Source organism: Calliopsis andreniformis, chromosome 10 (genome assembly GCF_051401765.1).
Source record: "Calliopsis andreniformis isolate RMS-2024a chromosome 10, iyCalAndr_principal, whole genome shotgun sequence".
NCBI lineage: Eukaryota > Metazoa > Arthropoda > Insecta > Hymenoptera > Andrenidae > Calliopsis > Calliopsis andreniformis.
In genome coordinates, this window is record NC_135071.1 from 5,753,828 (window position 1) to 5,775,938 (window position 22,111).

The following is a 22,111-nucleotide window of genomic DNA, read 5'->3' on the forward strand; positions in this document are numbered from 1 at the left end:
AGAGTAACGTCTGAAAAATGTATTTCTGAAATAATTTCTTTGAATTCAAAGAAATGATAAAGTTACAACGATTTAAAAAAAAACGATACACTACAGGAAACTCTGGAAAAACTAATAAGCATGTATCGCCTTCTTAGATGTTCAAAATATGAAAACTTTTTGTATATTATGTACTGACTTTTTCCTGGAAAAAAAGGATCCTCTTTATCCGACAGGAATAATAGATTAAAAATAAGTGCACTAAATAAACTGCAAAAACTTTAAACGCGATTTTCTCGAAACAGTGTTTCGATGATTGATTTCCATGATTTCTCAATACTGGGTTAATCAATCTCTTTTATGTTTGAAATAAACATAAAGTGGATGTATTTTTATTTTTCGAATTAGAATTATGTCAGTATTTACAATAATCTTTTCATCTGTTCTAGGAGTTAAAATTTTTATGATAAAAACTTTTTTTTACCTTACATGACTGCCATGTAAAAAACATCTTTTTTGCTACATTCTAGTACAGAAGATAATTATACTCGTATAGATTAAGATTGTCTTTTATTTTAGATCAATTGAAAAACGTAAATAGTGGAAACCACCTAAAATGATACACTGTAAAATATATATTATAATAGCATAAGTAATAGTAAAGATAACTGCATAAAAATTACACTGTATTTCCTTAAAATGTACTCAAATATGTATGCAACATATTAAGTTCCTTAGTATACAATAATTAAGGTTTTACTATATAATTTTTTATCCCAAAAATCACCTAAAGACAACGTTTCCGAAAGAAAATGCCCCCTTAAAAGTACTTGTAACGCTAATTATCTTTAAAATACATAAAAAGATCCCCAAAACGCAACACTAAAAATGTAGAAATCGCGCCACTGAATTCAAATATTCGTGAATCCTCGGCCCCGTCCGTGTTCGCTCGAAGGTGCCCTACAAGATCGACCTCGAGGTGTTTATCGTTACTTAGTTTTATCCACATTCATTTACAGATAGTAATTCGAACGTGGTTGGCATTTATCTCTGTCGACCACAATTAAGAAGAATATTATCTCTCCTTGAAATTCCTTTTCGTTATGCAAAATACTTCCCCAAAGTACTCATAAAAAGCAAATTAGTGGACATTTCAGTGCTCAGCTTGCAGTTAAAGTTGAAAGTTCGCGGCTGAAGAGCAGTTCGTGAAGGTTCGTATAGTTTCGGGGCCGATCAAATATTTCCTGCGCAAGGATCACCGGAGACTCCAGTGTAGAGTTGTATCAGCAACCAGTGTGAATCCATCCCTTTGTGTGTGACATTGTGTTCCGAATAATCTATTTTGAATAATCACAGTCAGCGTCTACATCGAGCACTCGAATCGAACCCTGCGGCATCAGCATGCTCGCCAATAAGTGTCGAACTGCTGGCTACAATAGGGCCTTCCTGCGACAACTAATTAATGGTATTATTTATAATATTTCTTATTTTATGTGTTATAATATTACCTCTTAGTACTCAAATAAATTACAAGTCGTTCCTTCGACGATGAAGCGGTAAATCCCATAATGCACGTTCGCGCATGGTACACCCAAAGAATCGATTCTTCGGCTCCGGGACAGGTTTGAGGAAACATTTGAAATACAAAGAAAATAACACTTTTGAGTAACGAATCGTTTTAACTACTTTATTATTATTGTTTTAGAAATAACGTAGGGAAAGTGACTTTACTTTGTGTTAAGAGGAAATAAATCGTTTTCAAATTGTTTTTTACTTCATTTAATTCGGACAAATTAAAGTAACGGGTAATCTCGTCACGAGAGTATAGTGAGTGTATCTGTTATTTTGTTTGATTGAATTAGTTTCTGTTTTAGCATAATAAATTAGTAAGCTTAGAATTTAAAGACTTTTAAGTGTAACCATATTTTCTTTCAAAATTATTTTTGTTTCAAACGTGTTTACATATGCGTAGATACTGTGCATCTGATATTGAAATTATTTGAAAAATTATTTTAGGAAACATTTATTCAAGTACAAAAAGGTAAATAAAATAAAAGTGTATTAAATAAATAAATAATTTAAAGGGAACTTATATGATTATTCAAATAAACTAGAACATACTTATTTTAAAATAATATTTAGTTAAATGAGATGATACGTTATTTAAGTAATCCTTTTTCAAATATTTTATTTATATAGAGCGTAAGCTTGCTCCGGAAATTGTCTCATCGGCTATTTCCCGACACTATTTTCTACCCAAAAACGTATAACACACGATACTGATATAAATTTTGAAATTAATGATGTATAGTAAATGGAAAAGTTTAAATATAGACATCAGTAAAAAAGAGCTTAATTTTTTCCTTATATAATACCTTTCAGTAGTTATTACTGAACTTCAATATGTCTGCTGTGATAGCAAAGTTATATATGATTAAATTTAATATCAATTAAAAAAATAAGATAATAAAGATCATTCTAAAGCCTTTACTTATCTCACCTTTTATTTATATTTTTGCAATATATTTTCAGATAGCTAGCGCTTAGATTAAAAAATTCTATTTCAAAACTTTAGCAAGACAAAATTTTAATACGAACTGAAAAGTTGTATATTTTTACACATTATTATGTGTTATAGCAATTGTATCTATAGAATCAACTGCTACCATTACCTGAAGTATTTTAGTGCACTGTTTTCCTTTTTTTGTAAATAAATTTTATTGAAGTAAGATAAGTTTGTTTGGATGTAGTATTGGAATGCAACTGTTTTCTTTCATTCAGCGAGTTCTGATTCCCTATTATTCTTTTCTTATCTAATTTGTCCACGCTCATTTCATTACTTATCTTATCAAAATCTTAAATATCAAGTACTGTATGGTCGAACATGATACTTACAGAAGCATACATGAGTACCCATAAAAGTAGATACCTTGTGCACCCACAAAATAAACCAAAAATTTCATTATTATTTCGTGATTCGATTGATTAATCTTGGTTGTTCATATTCATCGAAGACAAAGATGAATGTTAAGATATTTACGCTCGTCATTAATAACAAACGTTATCATGGAGTAATTAATTAATTAATAAATGATGCCTCTTTGTAATGATACCAGATTTAGGAATTTGTAAATTTATTGTTTTTTTGATTAAAATGTTCTGTTATAGAGTAACACTTGTTAAAAAATAGCAAATATGTTAATATTGATTATTCTAAAGTTACTTCTACAATTGTATGCAATTGTCATTGACAAACTATATACAATTTAAAATTTTATGTAATATTTATATGTAATTTACATATTTTTTACATTATAAATTGAAAAAATTACTTCCATAACATCTACATTTAAATATGTTTATATATTAACAAACCAAAATTGATAAATTAGTATCAATAATGAAAGAAAAACAAAAATAAAACAATCAAATATTCTCAATGTGCATATATAATGTATATTGTGCAATTACCCTTAACTGGCATCAATAAAACTAAACGATCCATCTATTAAACGTGATTACTTGAATACCACAATTTAAATCGACGATACAGGCCACAATACGTTATTCTTTGATAAATATTATTCCAAATAAAACAGATTCCTCATTCATCACTCTTGAAAAATAAAAATAAATTGGTCGCCAAATCATCTTACTCTTAACTACATATTACAATATTATCGCAATATTTAATAGCAAATCATTCATTATATAATTCTTCTCGTTTTTTAACAATCAATTATATGTAATTAATTGTGTAATTACATAAATATTAACTTAAGACAAGCATATCTCTAGTTCATACATGTAATTGTGCCAATTTGAAAGATGTTTAGAATTCTGTGTACATTTAAAATTGGTAAATGAAGAAATATGTATCAGAAGTATTTTTTCCTACCGAGTGTATCTTTTTACATAACTAAAACTAATTTTTCAGGACACAGAACTTCGTGGGAAAGATGCTTAACAGGGTCTGTAGCAAAGGAACCAAAGAAACCGATAATTACAACCGAAATACCGGGACCTCAATCACGTAACTTACTGCAAGAACTTAATGCAGTGCAAGTACGTTAAATATGCGAGTTTTTCACTACGCATATTTTATTCTCGTAATACTCTACATTACGAAGTTTAGTAAAATTCAAAATTTTTTGTGGTGAAATACTTTACTTGAAATATTATAGTTTTAATAAATGCAATTAATGGAAAATTATCCAATGATATAAATTTAAATGTATAATTTAAAATTTGTAATTTCAGCAAGCTTCTTCTGTACAATTCTTTGCGGATTATGAGAAGTCAGCAGGTAACTACATAATGGATGTTGATGGAAATGCTCTACTTGATTTGTATATGCAAATTTCATCTATGCCTTTGGGCTACAACCACCCAGCTATGTTGAAAGCTCTTGCTGATCCTGTTAATCAGGTAAATAGGATTTGTTTTTACCTTCTTTCCTGTAAAGGGTTTTATGCTTTTTTAATATCATTGTTCACATCTTATTAAAAAGCAGTATACAAAAATGTATACTATTGTACTATTGCTACCAATATAATTGTATTATAACTTATTATTAATGCAATAATATTAATACTAATATTAAGTACAATACCTACATGTATAATAATATAGATAAAAATAATGACAATAATAAGAATGATAAAAGTAACGTTAGTGGCAATGAAATCAAAAACAACAAACAAATGATAGTAACAATAATAACTAAATCATCTTTCACTTATTCTAACAGAAAATTATAGCAAACAGACCAGCATTAGCTGTTTTTCCTGGAAAGGAGTGGCCAAGCAGACTGAAACAAGTTTTACTTCAAAAAGGTGTATGTAACACGAATAATTACTTAGAATGCTATCTTAATATATTTGAAGCAATCTATCAACATCCAATAACTTAAAATCTGTTATACATATAGGGTGTTTGAAATTTTAGGTTTCAGAAATTTCAAGGCATAATCCTACATCTTAAAATAAAACGAAAATCAAGAATAACAAAATTGTATTTAAAGCCTCATTTTAGACTTATTGTAACTGTTGCGAAACCGTCTAAGATTCGTGTGAAATATGTCTGACATTGGAACTTATTTTACTGGCTTTGCTGTGTCTGACCTTACTAGTGCAAATCAAAGGTTGACAGTAGAATAAATCCTAAATCAGATATATGGACGCGTATTTTATGAATTTTTTCAACAATTGATAACTGTGTAACGAAGCCTCAAACGCATTTGTATCATTCTTGACTTTCGTTTTGTTTTAGCATGGAAAATCGCCCCTTAAAATTTTTAACACCTATTGTCAAACACACTGTATATAAAAATAGAACAAAATACTAAACTAAATTTTAGGTTTTTTTATATCAAGAGAAATAAAGTTCATAAGAAAAAGTATTTAACAACTTTATAACATTTTTTCTATTATAGTTATACCTTAAAAACGAATATTTTTATTGTATTTTCAAAGAAATTTGAGGTATTTTTAAGCATTAAACATTAACGAAAAATGTATATATGTTTTCCATGAACAATGTACACAGGTTGCTCCTCCAGGATTATCTAATATCACAACTATGATGTGCGGTTCTTGTTCTAACGAGAACGCTTTCAAAAACATTTTTATTTGGTATGCTGAGAAACAAAGGAAAGGTGCACCATTTACAAAAAAAGAAATGGAGTCTTGCATGATAAACCAAGTCCCTGGTACACCACGGTATTCAATTCTTTCATTTAAAGGTAATTGCATATATCCACTGTAAAAAGTCTAGAATAAATCAAATTTTGTTTGAAACATTGTTTATATGTCATATAAATGGAAAATAATAACAATAATAATAATAATATTAATAATAATAATAATAATAATAATAGGGGCATTTCATGGAAGAACATTGGGGTCACTATCAACAACTCACAGCAAATATATTCATAAAATAGATATCCCAGCTTTTGATTGGCCAGCTGCACCATTTCCTGCATATAAGTATCCTTTGCATGAACATACTCGAGAAAATCAAGAGGAAGATAAACGTTGTTTAGCTGAAGTAATTATTTCTTCTCTTCATTAAATATGTAAATATTGTCAGCCAATTTATTTGTAATAATTAAAACACGTCTTTTCATACTCTACGAAAGGTTGAAGAACTATTTGACAAATACAAGACTCAGAAGAACATACCAGTTGCTGGTGTAATAGTGGAACCAATACAAGCAGAAGGTGGCGATAATCATGCTTCACCAGAATTCTTCCAAGAATTACAACATATAATAAAAAAGGTATCATAATTTATACATATTTTGATTAAGACTATTATCTTAATACAATAACTCCATGAATTACAATGGTTCTGTGTTTAACATTTTAGAATGGAGCAGCTTTATTAATTGATGAAGTACAAACAGGTGGAGGTCCAACAGGAAAAATGTGGTGCCACGAGCACTTCAATTTGGAATCCCCACCAGACTTAGTAACTTTCAGTAAAAAAATGCAATTGGGCGGTTATTATCATACTGAGTCCTTAAAGTACTTTGATATTAATCATTACTTAAAAATACATCATTTTCTACTTATTTATTAAACATACTTTGACTTAGTAAGTATTTTTTACAGACCCAAGCAAGCGTTCCGCGTATTCAATACTTGGATGGGAGATCCCAGTAAAGTAATACTACTCGAAGCAGTATTAGAAACAATAAAGAACGAAAATCTTCTAGAAAGAGTTACGCTCGTCGGAGATTATACATTAAAACAATTAATGAATTTAGAAAAGGAATTTTCTACTATGATTAATTCTGTTCGCGGACGTGGAACGTTTATTGCATTCAACTGCTCGTCACCCGAACTCCGAGACGTAGTAATAAAGAAACTACTGACTAAAGGTAAATATAACTCGCTCATATGTCATGCATATGTTATAAACTCAAATGATACACTCATCTAATAAGGTACTCTGTAAAAATAGTTTGTAAAATATTAATAACATTCCACAGGTATCCAGGCCGGTGGATGTGGATCTGCAGCAATAAGATTAAGGCCAGCCTTAACATTTACACAAAGTCATGCAGATATATTTTTAGATGCTCTACGAGCCGTATTAAAAACGTAATGATATAAACGTATTGGTTAAAATACTCTTCTCGTGGCTTCCAAAATCAAATCTTCCATTAAAAGAGATAGATGTAAAGTATACAGTATCTATGTACGCAAGTGCGCGCCTGTGATGTATCCTTGTAATTAATGTGTTATTTTTGTATACTAATTTTGTCGTATTACAAAACAAATTAGTATATATAGTAATTAAAGTAAAAATATTACTAATTTTTTATGTTACAAATTCTGCCAATATTTTATAGTATTAACTACTTTTCGCAAATCTATACACAGTGATAGTATATGCTAAATTCCCAAAATTTGTATACAAATTTTACTTGTTCACTTCTTGATATACGATATATTCCATTATATGAAACTCATTGTACAATCAATTCGTCTTCCAAAAGAATTACTATAAAAAATCTTTTTAATCAAGTATTCATGTTTTGTACTTCCTTTGTATCAAATTATATAACATTTTGTTTATTTATTATATTAATATTCACTTCGACATCTTGTTCAGAATATCCGCGAAATGTTCATACTCTTTATGATAACTCTTCTGCTTCATATAAGCTATCATCTTCATCTGCAAGAAAAGGAATTTTCATTTTTCCATAGGTAAAACATTTTATCTATAAAACACCTCACTCCTTTACCTTCACTTTTAAATCTATAAATCCATGCCGTTGAGACAAGTTCCATAAATTTACAGTCATATGTGCTAATGATGGATCACGCAAGTCAGCTCTAATGACAAAGCAATTAAAAAGTTCAAATGCAAGAACTGCTTGTTTTTCAAGTTGATCTGTAGATCCAAGATATTTCAAATGGGATAAGATCTCCTCTATAATTTTTGAAGATATTTTGTTAACTTCACTTATAAATTTTTTATCAGAACCATACAACTTATCATTGGAATCGACCTAAATATGAAAAATAACATAATCAAAATGCATTATTATATAAAAATTGCTACTATTTGTCATTTACTATGCTCATGCGAAGTACCTTATCAATATGGTATGGATAATTTTCCTGAGTCACTGCTGACAATAAATCCAATACGCGTAAATATAAATATGATTTTGTCAATGCATTTTCCTCGAAACAACGTTGAATAGCATTAAGTAAACCTCTCATTAAATATAAAACACCATGCTCTGGACTATCCTAATAAAATTATAACATCTTTAAATAATATGTTTTGTTTTATGAATAAGTTTTTTGTAAGGTGTTTCTAGTATAATATTTACATGCATATAGTGTTCAGTAATGTAAAAAAAAATATGTCCCTCATAAAGGAATCCAAAATTAATTTCTGAGAAATAATTTAACTTCGTTCTTTCTATTCATAAAATTATTAATAACGCGTACACGACAAACAATACACTTTTATTAGAAAACTCTATGAAATTGCAGATAACTTTTACAGAAAAAATAGAGATAGAGATATTTAGAAATAGCCATATCCTTGGAATAAAAAATTTAACACTTTTGAAGCTTAAAGAACAAAAGTAAGTATCAAAAGTGTTCTTTATGTAATATTAATCCTCGCGTAATGCTCCTCTCTCAATTAGTACACAAAGCTTACAAACATTATACCGTAAAGCTTTATGTACGTTTCATAAATACATACCGGTACAACTAATAATGTTGATAAGAAGTTTGACAAATATGAAAGTAAGTAAGGCTGTGAACTTTTCTGCCTTCCATCTATATCTATTGTTTTTGGCATTTCTGGAACCAAGCTTAAAGCAGCCTTGAAACACGCATCAGCTGACAAAATATTTTTTGTTTAATTACAAATTATAGACAAATGAAATCATTTATAAATAACTTACCTTGACTCAGGCACTGATTTAACAGTGCAACTTGTCCTGAAAGTAAATATAATTGAAGTCGTGTATGAACTAACGACAATGACGGAATCGTAATAAAGCAAAATGCAGCACAAGCACGTACAAATGCTGAAGTTCTCCTTGTGTGATGTCCACGAACAATCTTTCGAGTATTTACTGACAATCTATTTACAGACTAAATATAAATAAAAAATATTAATTACAGCTTTCTAACATTTCCTGTTAAAGTAATTACAGTAATGGGGACCAGAAACAACATAAATTCTCATTATTCATCGCTCGAGACCGATCAAGAACATGTATCGCGTTAAGGAATGAAAACTATTGTGATAGCTAAAAATAAAAGAGTATTTTCTTTAAAAGAAAAATCTTTAGTGCTTTCATAAAATACATTTCTTGAACTGCTTTTTCTAAAAATTTCATAAAAAAGTATGAATTACTGTAGTCATGGTAAAAACCAGCGATAGAGTTCTCCAAAAATTTCTCGAAAGAGATTCCATTATCTTAAGCTACAAGACAGTAGCTTCAGTTGCACGTACAGATATGAAAAAAAAGAAAAATTTGTTATGAAATGGTATAACTTTGAAGAAAAAATGTTGAGAAAGTGTAAAAAAATCAGCACTTTTTTTAACATTAGCATTACATAAAAAGTACACGCAATTGAAGAAAATGATATTAGGAACCACTGCCCAAAATTAAAGTAAATCAAATGACAATTATTTGAGTTATGTATCGTCGAATACGAAAAACATGGTTTCAAGCGGTCACTTGCGAACATTACGTTATATTTAATAAAACTTCTGTATCCTTGTCAATTCTGCAAATGTTATTTTAACACTTTGCAGAATTCGTCATTTTTGAAACCCCAAAGATTAAAAAGGGATAAAAATATGTTTGATTTTTTATGAAAATTTTGGAGTTCCCCTCCTTAAACTCGCACTGATTGTTTGTATTCGAATATAATCACGTTTCAAGGGCAATCCACTTTCCCTCAAGTGGTGGGGATAGCGATGAACATGTAACGATTGTATTTACTACTTACCTGTACAAGCTGCACGTGAACACTATCGAGATTCGGGAAAGCTGCTCTAGCTTCAGCGTAAAAATTAAGTTGCTTCTCAAAGTCACGACCATAATCAACTCGTTGCACTAAACCACATATAAGCTGACCAATTTGTCGCTTTTCATCTTCAACTGTTAGAGCACTGAAATTATTTACAAATTGTGAAATAACAGATATAAAGATGTTTAAAACAAAAGAATTACATATACCTAACAGAATCATGCATTATTCTTGCAATAAACATGAGAGCATTTATGACAATAGGATCAGTAACAGAACCGCTTTGAGCACTTAAACCTTCTATTATAGTCTTGCAAACCTCAACTTTAATAGTTTCTTTATGAAACAAATCAATTAAGGGTAAGAAATTATCCTGAAAATAGTTTTTCTATATATTATATGTATTTAATAAAAATTGTTAAAAATAATAGTAATAAAAAATGAATCCTAATTACCATAGCAAATAATAGTTCAAAATCCTGTGTATGTACTACTATTTTTTCAATAATACTCTGCAGTTGAGTATAATAATGTTCAAAATTTTTGTTTGGGTTGAGTCGATCAATTATTTTTCCAAAAAACAGATTCAATTCATTTGCCTGAAATGCAAAAACAATAGAAGATAAGTACACACCTTTTCATCTAAAAAAAATAATAAACTTACAGAGAAATGAATAGCAGTAAATTGAATCCAAATTTCAACACAATGCATAAATTTAGCAGAGTTTGTTAAATCTGTTAGATATTTCCAGATTATATTAAGAATTTGTTGACAGTCTTCTTTTGGTGGAGCTTCTTGTATAAGACATTCACCTAAACTTCTATATAAAAGATATTGTGGATAGCCTGGAAAATTGTTGAAATAAGAATATTTATTGCAAATCTCAATTTATTAAATTGTCCATATCTATTATGACTACCATCATCTTCAGTTGCAATTATTAATTTTACAAAATCCATGGCACGTGCAGCAATATATGATGGCTTAAATGCTGTTAAAACACTATTCAGAAGTAATGAGCTGAAAAGGCAGAAATATATTTTATTAATTTTGATCTCATAAGTTACATATCATTCATAATATGTATTATGAATTGATGATACAATTGTATATGTGTACATAACATTATATAATATATACAAAATAAAATGGTATATACACTCACCTGTTAGCTTGATTTTCACATAAAGAAAGCACATCCTGTAAAAAATTTTCAGGAGTTGTGGCCACTAAAATTTGTAAAATCCAGTCCAAAGCTGGTGGGTAGAGATTCAAATAAGAATACAGGGACATATTTTGTTTCATCAGTTCTGTTTTAATGAACGAGCCAAAAAGCTGCTGATAAGTAGACAGAAAATCATTAAAATTTTCTCTTACAAATTCGAAATCGGATGTTTTGTTTAAAGCTAATCCCACTCTGCATAAATAACATCTTGCATATACAGCTATAAGGGGATTTCCAATTCCTCGTATCATTCGAGTTATTCGTAACAGTGCCTTATTAAATTCACTGCAAATTAAAAACTACTAATTAGCATTAATACTATATAAAACTAATTATATATTCGAATTAAAGAAATGGAAGAAAATACTACTCAATAAAATTAAATAGCTTTCGATAATAGATATTGCCACACCCTTTAAGTTTTAAACTATTTAATTAATTTTTTAATTTAACAGCTTAAGTTGAAATAAACTAATTAAAATCAAATACCGACAATCAATAAGTATATTTATATTTGGCAATATTAATTTTGTTAACAGCTAAAATTCATAAAAAAACAATTTGTTAAAAATTAACTGCTCTAATCTACTGGAATAATATCTTAAAAATTAAAACATTTTACCTCGTTGTTAGGAAGCTGTAAGATTTTATTATAGCCATTTCTACGTAAAGCCGTGGTACTAGTTCTCTTATTGACGCTATTTTATAAAACCAGTTTCTACAAGTTTCTTTTGCATTTTCAGGAACCATATCAGGTGTAAAATGATCAGGTAAACTTGTTGGCACTTTACTTCCTGGTCTAATAAATATTATCAAATAAATATATATTATATGAGATTTCATAATTCAAATATTTCTTAAAATCTTTCTTAAAATACTTCTTTTTTTATAACTAAGAGGCTACAAAAATTTTAATTATGAATAAATTCGAAATTATGGTGCTTCCACAAATGTAATCCAATTTAATTGTGTGAAACACTTTATATGAATACAATAAATCATAAAACCATAACCATTTAAAATTCAAAAATTCCAAATAAGTATGACACAATACTAATACTAACTTATAATATTCAGCCTTGATTTTCAACCTCTCATAGACCAGTTTTCCAAAAATATCCAAGATATCTGTGATAAGAACAAATTTGCTGGGATAGAAAGCCATAACAGATGTGTCTACTAATAATTTGGCACACTGGAATAATTTATCATTCAATGTGAAAAATTTTTCTTACAATGTAAACAAATGAATAAAATAATCCCAAATAAAAAATAAAACCTGAATAGCTATTTTGAGTGCTTTTACTCTTTGGTCCGAATGCCATGCTTGCACAAGTTCGTTATTTAATTGTTCAATTCTTGCAGTGTATTGCTGCTGCGATAAATCTAGCATTTGTCTGACTGATCCTTCTTCAAAATCATCTAACTGTTCCAATCTTGTTCGTACCTTATCGACTACTCCTCCGCTTGGTTGTACTTTAACGACAACTGTAAAAAATATTATATAAATATGTATCATATATAGTATATATTTTAAATTAATTTTACTTGATTATCCTGTTTATACGATAAATTTTTTAAAAATATACCTTTTTCACCACCTGGCAAAAAACTAGTAACAATTGATAACTTCTCTGAAGTAGTATATTTACTAAGTATTGAAGTTCGCCTTGCTGACCATGGTTCTACTAATTCCTCTGCAGTATCTTTAGATTTTTTACCAGTTACTGTAATATTTGGATAATAATTCCACTACAATATTATATTTTTTGTTATTAGTAATAGATGATATAAAAATGTAAAGATTAGATCCATTTAATAAATGTAACCCAAGAACCTCATCTGCTGCCATCTTAGACAAAGGATCTAACTCTTCCTGCGCAAATTGTGAAAGAGGATCTGATCCATCAAAAGAGGAACAATTTAATAGAGGATCTGGTAAAGGATTTCCAGATATTGGTCCATGAACTGAAAGTTGTGTATTAACTAAAGTAGCAACATTTGTGTTTTGCAATGTACTGCGTTTAATTCCACTACGCCCATCAATTAACTGGAACCATAAAATAACATAATGTTAAAATTAGGCACTGTAGATAAAAAAATTTTTAGAGCTGAACTTCAATTAACTGAATCTTGATAGTGAATTTTATTGTTTTCTATAGACTACTAGTAAATCCTAATTTAAGTTTCAAGTGACACTCTATTCTTCACTAATTATTATTAGACTATATAATATAGCTGAATAAAAGAGATTATAGATAATTGAGACTCAGTTAATTTAGGTTCTACTGTCGCTCAAAAGTTTAGAACACCTTATAGTTTTAACAGAAAAACTATCAAGTATAATATGAAGTAAATGTATCGTTTATCTCCAAACCAGAATTATAATATTGAATTTATACATCTACACCACTTTCTAAAATCAAAAGATACAAAACCAAATATTTTCCACTACTGTGCTGAAATTATACTTAAAAATACAAGTTAGAATTATGATCTATTCATTTCTTAAAATTTATGAAAGTATCTCTTCACAGAGAAATTTTCTTTTTATAATCACATGACATAATATTTTTCATTCTTAAGATGCACATTTGAAAAAATAGTTATCCTTCTTAAACAATATGTTTTACACTTTACTTGCTAATAAATCCTATTATAAGCCTATTAATAACCTTTTGCTAGGTAAAATATTAAAATAATTCCAGTTGCAATTCTAAAGCATACTTGTATATAAAAATACTTTAATATATAAATATAATATTTCTATTGAAACAATTGTATATCTAGGAAAAAATTTCCAGTGTTTTCAAAATCATGCTGCAAACTTTTAAGCACTGGTATGTATTGCTCTTATTATTGTATCATTACCGTAATAGTAACAGGTTTTAAAGGATGATCTGTTGCTTCTTCTAAACATGCATATCGTATTGTCTTATAGTTCATAGGTTTTGCAATCCTGTAATATATACAAAAAATTAACTTTTCAAAATTGTAGCAACTATAAATATTGACAAAATAGTAAATACGTACCAGTCTATATCCATCATTTTGTAAATGTGTTAAAGGTGTTTACAATTGAAAAGTAGGTGGACTTAAAAAGTATGATAATAATATACATATATATTACTATATATTACATATTGTTATATGATAAACAAGTATATACACAATATTGCAAAATTAAATGACAGACTTTAAGCTGTGACTATAAAATATATAATAGTTACAGGTAGAGCACTTAAAGCATGCCATATGAGAAATAATGAAACTTTTGACTCAATTGATTCTAGCTATACTCTATGAAGTAAAATAAAATAAAATCATCTGACAAGATTAATTTTACGAGATTTTTCCTTCTGCAAGTAGTACACACATTTACGCATACACATATTTATAGTACACATAATTCCATTGATTCTGTCAGAACTAGATCTAGGAGTTGCAGGGAATTTCGAGTAAGCTTATGCCAACTTGCTAGTGTTATAATTCTCATTCGTATGAATTGTATTTTATAGACTGAAAGTAACTATAGACATTAAAATATCGAGGTTCAATATAAAGTGAAATTCAAAGTTCCCTTAAGGGGGCAGACTCCTTCGGGGCCTACTCCGAATCGGTCGAAGCGCTGTTGCGAAAAAACGGGCATTAGTGAAAATATATAATTTATACATGCGACATTTGATAATGTGGCATCTAGCATTATCCTGTTGAATTACAAATGAGAAGTGCGAAGGTATAATTGCCAAATCGCATCGTAGGAAAGTTCTGTCACGCTGTTGCCACATCAATTACAATTTTATGCATCAGTAAATCTCTACTGAATACGCCTTGAGCTGATATTTTGCTTCATACGAATATAGAAAAGGACGGTGCGAGCGAGAAAGAAAGAGTATCACGAATGAAACAATACATATGTGCCCAAAATTATGAAAGTGGTCTAAGAAACAACATTTTCGTATGAGATTCACACAAAATTTCACATTTATAATAAATGTTCATTAATCAAGACTAATTATAATGTTACGTAATATAGAAATATTTTCTAATTTATTCAAATGTAATCCTTTCAATATCCCAAAATAAGAAATAAACAAACGAAATTAAAGATGTATTTTGTCGTTATATTATTATGTTGTTACATAGTTCCAATCCGTTGAGTGAATTGGCTATTTCGTATTTGGCAATAAATAAAAGTTTAGATACTACGAACATTAGATTACGAACATTCGTCGGAGGAAAATTTTCTCGAAATGTGCATACAGCAAGATGCTTCTGAATTTGCTGTGGTGAGGTGATATACGTGGAAGATAATGACTATACACTATTTGCCTAACACTAATATTTATTTACACTATTTACACATAGATTCAAATAGAATCATGGAAAGTAAAAATTACTTTCAGTAAACTTACCCTCGTATTGAGGGTAGCGAAATCGAATGGTTTAGTGTTCAACCCAAGAAAATCGACGATGGAATGGCCACTCTGGCCCATAGTCATTGTCTTGTCGAGGACAACATGTCGTAAACCAGAGATCTCCCAAACCTAAAACTAAATTTCCCAAAATGCAGTGACTCATGTTTTGCACACAGCTGCAACCACTTCATGATTGAAGGCCTTGCCTCTACAAATTCGAAGGCCCAAAATGGTTAACAGCTGTGCGCGTTCGCTGGACGACCAACTACCTGGTCGAGTGCGCCACAATGTATTAAATTTGATGTATTAAATTGAAATACCTTAAAAGTAAGGTAGAGCATGAGATGGTCGTAACTGTCCTCTGTAAAAATTGCGACTGTACTGATTTCACTTTGCAACGAAATTGCATTAACTTGCATTAAATTGCATTCTTGTATTAACAAAACAAATTTAACTTCACTAAAATTTTTTAAAATCAAAAAAGATTTTGATTTTATCAAACTTAAGAGTTGCAGTATAAATGCTATACCTACTATCAAAATACGTATAAATGAAAAACCTTGTAAACTTGTAAGTGTTGTGTTTCATCATGGAAACGATGTACGCGAGGATCATTATACTGTTGTGTTCCGTTAACTCAATATTTTATTACAAACGAAACTTACAACAATATTATTACAAAACGAAAAACGTACACTTGACAACGTTCAATAGATATTCATATATAAGTCCTAGACAATTCAATGAACTGTTGCTGACGAATAGTAGTAAAAGTCTAACTCTCGAAACCAGCATTCAATATATATATACATGTTCGGTAGTTTTAAGAGTGTGGTTGTTTTGGATGTAATAGATCAAAGGATGAGACACTGAGGATAAGGTTTGAAAATGGATAAGGAATGAGTAACTGAGGACAGGGTTCACGGATGACTCATGAAAAGAACTCATGAAGGAAAGAATTTGAGTACACATTGATTATTAGTTTAGCTTTGCAGGAGATATACGATAGAGGTAGAGGAAAATTCAGAGTTGACATACAACAATACATGTACGTTAAGAGTCGGGATTTCTACTTGGTTACACATTGACGATGCTTTGTAACTGAAAAAAATGGCCTAGAGGTGTCAAGAACGCTTATATACTTTTCTTGGAGAGTTGTTCGAAGTAGAAGAGTTGCATATTTTAACAGCGTTACAATAAATATAGCACTATGAAATTTATCATTAGGTAACATATCAGAAATTATTAAGTTGAAATATGATTACGTTAAATACCTATATAAATAAATAGTAGCGACAAATTTATATACATATACATATTAACACATTCATATTAACACATTCATATTGACTAGAAAAAAGGGGTAAATTTTGCGAAAAGTAACTAAATCCCAACAAAAACGCAATTTTACCAACCATAATAAATTTAGACACTAGCAGCGACTGAATCAGCATTCCAGAACTGCATTTATAGCAGAGTGAGCACAAGCTTATTCGAAACTCCCTGCACTTTCTAGATCTAGTTCTGACAGAATTAATGAGAGTGTATAAGTTACGTTTTTCTGTTGTAGGGGTTTTGTTACACTTGTTATGCAATCTCGCGGGAATTATACGAAAATTGATTTCGCGCGGGTCCCTGCCCGTGGAGTGCTGAACCACTTTGCTCACAAGTGTCGTGAGAATTTTAAAAAATCAGACAAAATTTCTAATTCAAGGCTTTTTATTTATTCTCCGAATAGATTTTTGCACAATTCTAGATCGTTCTGATCTCTTTACAAGAAAGTACTTCGCATCTAGCCTCTCAACGCCCTACTCCTTCGTTCCTGATGCGTCATTCCCAAATCCTTCTCAAATTCTCTCGTCCAATCAGAAAAAATGTTGTTATCAGCTCTCAATTAGGGGGTTTTCCTCGGGTTGTTCCTCCGTCCTTCGCGTTTTCCTCCATCCCTTGAGAAGTACGGGTGGCACACTCTCGCATGAAAACGGCTACGCAACACATCTGGCAAAAGGTAAGTAGATGCTAACTTTCGTCCTCGAGATCGAAGAAACGGCCAAACGAAATTTATGGTTTTATAATTCTAAATGTTCTCAACCCAACTTTCTGCAATTCAGGTAACGGAAATTAACAGTAAGCGAAAACGAACATTCTAAGAGTTTCTTTTATAAACAAAACAGTTGTATGTTTAGCGAAATTTGAGAAACAGATGTTTAAGAAAACTCCAAGTTATTCAAATTCACCATGCCCAGGCTTTGCTGTTATTTTTAAAATGTCTAATGTGTACAGTTCTTAGATTTTCGTACGCCTTATTTTCTGAGTATGTCTGTTAATTATGTAAGAATAAATTCAAAAGTTAATTTCACAAACGCACGCTACATACTTAAAGACATTTACAACTCATTTCTTGTCCTGTCTCCCGTTTCTTGTTTTAACGTTCATACGCAATCTAATACAAAAGATTTTGAATTTCGCTCTACTTATCGAACAACAATACCACGATGTCTTATTGCTATATTCAAGTAATAATAAACAACATAGAGAATGAATACCGCAACATATTAGATAATTCTATTCTTTTCATCAGTATTACTTTTTTAATAAGTAATTCTCTTCTAAGTTCGTGAATAGCTTTTTGCGTTAAAAAACACACTTACTTTTTTGCTGGGATTTCCTGATTGATCTATCTATAATGTACACATATTCTCTAAAATATCTGTGAAATCACTATTTATTACTCTGTCTCAATTTCAAATACATATACTATATAATTATTTTTATTGTTTTTATATGTATCACATATGATATTACTAATACAATAGAATCACATAGAATCAGGATGGTAGAAAAGAACCTAATGTAGTTTATTAACACACATCTGTGTAGGTAAAATTACAATATTGATGTCATCTTATTATTTAGAAATATGCGAGTTGCCTTCATGAATTTTTCTTCGTTTATGTTTCTTGTATTAATCACATCTACATAACATTAAATTGATTTCCAATCATTTATGTATAAACATTGCAGATTATTTCTCAATTGGTATGACGTCAACAAAGGTTATAAATCGTTTCAAAATGACCAACCTCGGAGGTAAAGTAATACCTAAATTTCGTGATACTTTTCAAGTAGTGGAGAAAGATTTACTAAGATGGTTCCCCGGTCATATGAATAAGGGTCTGAAACAAATGCAGAAACAATTAAAAAACGTAGATTGCATAATTGAGGTTCACGATGCAAGAATTCCAATGTCTGGACACTATGCAGATTTCACCAAGACTCTGACGGGAATAAAGCCACATATTTTTGTACTAAACAAAATGGACTTAGCTGACATGAAATTTAAAAAGTCTATAGTGGCTGAATTAAACAAAAGAGAAATATCTCATGTATTGTTCACTAATTTTAAGAAAGAAAATTGTAAGGGTATCAAGGAATTATTACCTTTAGCACAATCCCTGATAAAACAATCTAATCGCTATAACAGGTCAGAGGAGAGCTCATTTGCAATGATGATTATTGGTGTTCCAAACGTTGGTAAATCTTCACTAATCAATCGTTTAAGAAATAATAATCTTCGGAGAACTAAGGCAGTGCAAGTAGGCGGAGTTGCAGGAATCACACGATCAGTATCAACACGTGTTAAAATAGCAGAGAACCCAGATACATATGTGTTAGATACGCCTGGAATTTTAACTCCTAAAATCAATGATATACACACTGGTTTAAAATTAGCATTAGTTGGTTGTATGAATGACCATTTAGTAGGACCAGAGATGCTTTCAGATTATTTATTATTTTGGTTGAATACACATGAAAGATTTGAATATGTAGAGAAGCTAGGCTTAAAAGAACCAAATGATAATGTATTGTATGTTCTTACATATATTGCAGCAAAACTGAAAAACACTTTGAAGATAAAAGATAGTCAGGGAAATATTGCGATGAAACCAAATTTAAAATATGCAGCTGAACATTTTCTTAGTATGTTTAGAAAAGGAGAATTAGGTACATATTGTTTAGATGAAGATTTGTTGAGACTATAAGTAAAATAAATTTAATGCAGTACTTGCTATTATTAGACAGAATTTGATTTTTATTTCGATTCACAATTGTATAATATTATATCAGCAATTGTGTGTTAAAGAAATGTAATTCTACAAGTGTGTGTATGTACAGATTTAGACTTGATATTTTAATAAAAGAAGTAGATAAAGGTAAATTATTGTTCATAATGTCAGTAATCATTATTATCAGATTAGATTTAAATTTTCATTTTTGTTTTCATTTGTAATTTTTTACCATACATCAATATATAGTCTCATAATATAATTTCCAAAGCCTATTTTTACATAAAAAGGTCAATATTTTTCTGTATCATTTTTTATATAATATTCTACATAAAACTAGTGTAATTGCTTCAAAATTTATGTAAAAATTCTTTGATATGAAGTTTTAAATAAAGGAAAATAGGGTTTTTTAAAAAAAGCTTCTTGAAAAATTTATATAGTACTCTCCCTGTAATAAAAGTATGTATATATATATAATTTAAATACATATTACATATCATCTGAGGTAAAAATATAATTCAAATTAAATATACTATCTAAATTTCATCTTAAAACTTCTAATCAAGATCAATTTCTCTTAAAAAACTTTTATTCTAAAATCGAATATCTTTTCAAACATGCGTCATAATTGAGGCGCGAAAACTTGAATATTTTATCTACAAATTTTATCTGAATTTGATTCCCGTTTAAAAGTTGAATTGGTAAAATTGTAAATCTTATAAATTAGGAATATTAGTGAAAACATACAGATTGTATATTGTACTATATTTATATAAATTACATTCTTTTGAGGTGTGCAATATTTGTTTATAAATAATTGTTAAAAGCTGTATTTCTCGAGTTACGAGTACAATTGAAATTATGCGTATATTACTTCATTACATATTGAAATATTTGCTCTTATAAGAGAAAGTTACTTGATATTAAAAAGTGTACAATTATTAGGGGAAAAATATATTTATTAATAGAATATTATTTTTAGTTTAACGCTTTTAAAATCGTATACTGTAAATCTTTATTAGGATACCGCTAGCTCCCCTCCATATGTATTGAAAGTCCAGTTACATTTACTGGACTTCTTTACTTTCTAACAGAGTAGACTGGTCGTCATCTTTAACTCTTTAAATTAATTCGGACCTATGCTTTTTCATAAAACGAATGCAATTGAATTCACACATTTTATTATACAATTTATAAATTAATGTGCGATTTCTAGAAGTATCAAACAAATTAATAAAATCAATTAATGAATCAATATTGTAGAGAGAATGTTTGCGAGATTGACATTTTATCCTACGTTATTGTATAACGTTTTAATGGAGAAAGTCTCGTCGAGAAACTGGTACGATAGAATTGACGAGGTTGTTATACTAGGCGCTCTACCATTTCGAAAAATGACTAAACAGGTAAACAAATAACATACACGGTAAAATTAATAATAACGACTTTAAAAATTCTACAATTATATCTTATGTACTCTATAAATATATCGAAAAAAATATACTTGCTTCACAAATAAATTATTTAAAATTTTAGCTAATAGCTGAAGAAAATGTTAAGGGTGTAATTTCAATGAATGAAGATTACGAATTACGTTTATTTTCTAACACTGAAAGGGTATGTTCATTATGTGCTGCTATAATTATCATATAAGACATTGTTTTAAGTAGAATACATTTTTCTTTTTCAAAAAGAGTATCCACATGTGTGATACTTATGCACAATGTACAATTTTTTAGGAATGGCAAATGAATAATGTGGAGTTCTTACAGTTGTCAACTACAGATATTTTCCAATCACCTTCTCAACAAAAATTAGAATACGGCGTAAATTTTATTAATAAGTTTCGTTACGCGCAAACAAAATTAAATAATTCTGACGTTACTTGTAAAACTTCTAATCATTCCGGAAGTGTTTATGTTCATTGTAAAGCAGGAAGGACACGCAGTGCGACATTGGTTGGATGTTACTTAATGATGGTTAGATAATTGAAAATATTTCTTAAAGATTATTGTTGTCTTTGTAATTATAATTACAGTTGTTGGAAAAATGTAAATGAAAACTCTACATTGAATTTAATTAATTTCTACTTAAAGTTTATTTCTTTTTTTTAGAAAAATCAATGGACTCCAGAGCAAGCAGTAGCATACATGAAGACAAAAAGGCAACATATATTATTGCACACAGCACAATGGAATGCACTAAATATTTTTTATAAAAATAATATAGAAAATAAGGGAATTAAGTAAATAAACAATTATAATTGTACTAGGTCAAAATTGTTTTATATTTCTGTAAGAATATATAAAATATAATATTTTAAGTGTAATATTATTATTTTTATTATTCTTTACCTTATGACAAGATGAAGAAACATGTGCTTTGATAATAATTAC

General features: G+C 29.3%; 3 protein-coding genes across 8 annotated transcripts; 2 read left to right on the forward strand and 1 right to left on the reverse strand.

Moving 5' to 3' along the window:
- The first annotated feature begins 999 nt into the window (after positions 1–999).
- On the forward strand, positions 1,000–7,424 carry Gabat (4-aminobutyrate aminotransferase). Its single transcript, XM_076386863.1, has 10 exons — positions 1,000–1,444; positions 3,917–4,044; positions 4,240–4,407; positions 4,730–4,816; positions 5,527–5,722; positions 5,858–6,030; positions 6,122–6,262; positions 6,352–6,509; positions 6,597–6,865; positions 6,977–7,424. The coding sequence occupies exons 1-10, from the start codon at positions 1,381–1,383 to the stop codon at positions 7,090–7,092; spliced, it is 1,500 nt and encodes a 499-aa protein (XP_076242978.1). The 5' UTR covers positions 1,000–1,380; the 3' UTR covers positions 7,093–7,424.
- LOC143184544 (VPS35 endosomal protein-sorting factor-like) lies at positions 6,543–14,710 on the reverse strand. The gene is made up of 18 exons (XM_076386862.1): positions 14,264–14,710; positions 14,102–14,189; positions 13,068–13,280; positions 12,820–12,982; positions 12,510–12,718; positions 12,295–12,425; positions 11,853–12,029; positions 11,171–11,515; positions 10,925–11,025; positions 10,669–10,850; positions 10,460–10,603; positions 10,214–10,377; positions 9,984–10,146; positions 8,924–9,116; positions 8,719–8,858; positions 8,091–8,252; positions 7,739–8,005; positions 6,543–7,668 (listed from the first exon to the last, which is right to left on the reverse strand). The coding sequence occupies exons 1-18, from the start codon at positions 14,278–14,280 to the stop codon at positions 7,582–7,584; spliced, it is 2,946 nt and encodes a 981-aa protein (XP_076242977.1). The 5' UTR covers positions 14,281–14,710; the 3' UTR covers positions 6,543–7,581.
- Positions 14,711–18,213: 3,503 nt separating this feature from the next.
- LOC143184685 (phosphatidylglycerophosphatase and protein-tyrosine phosphatase 1-like) lies at positions 18,214–22,038 on the forward strand. 6 transcript variants are annotated; one of them, XM_076387101.1, is made up of 6 exons: positions 18,214–18,336; positions 18,673–18,738; positions 20,979–21,121; positions 21,252–21,332; positions 21,455–21,694; positions 21,830–22,038. In XM_076387101.1, the coding sequence occupies exons 2-6, from the start codon at positions 18,690–18,692 to the stop codon at positions 21,962–21,964; spliced, it is 648 nt and encodes a 215-aa protein (XP_076243216.1). In that variant the 5' UTR covers positions 18,214–18,336; positions 18,673–18,689; the 3' UTR covers positions 21,965–22,038. The 6 variants fall into 6 exon arrangements, with proteins under 6 accessions (XP_076243216.1, XP_076243212.1, XP_076243215.1 ...); XM_076387100.1 differs by lacking the exon at positions 18,214–18,336 and adding an exon at positions 18,375–18,524; XM_076387099.1 differs by lacking the exon at positions 18,214–18,336 and adding an exon at positions 18,388–18,528.
- Positions 22,039–22,111: the final 73 nt, after the last annotated feature.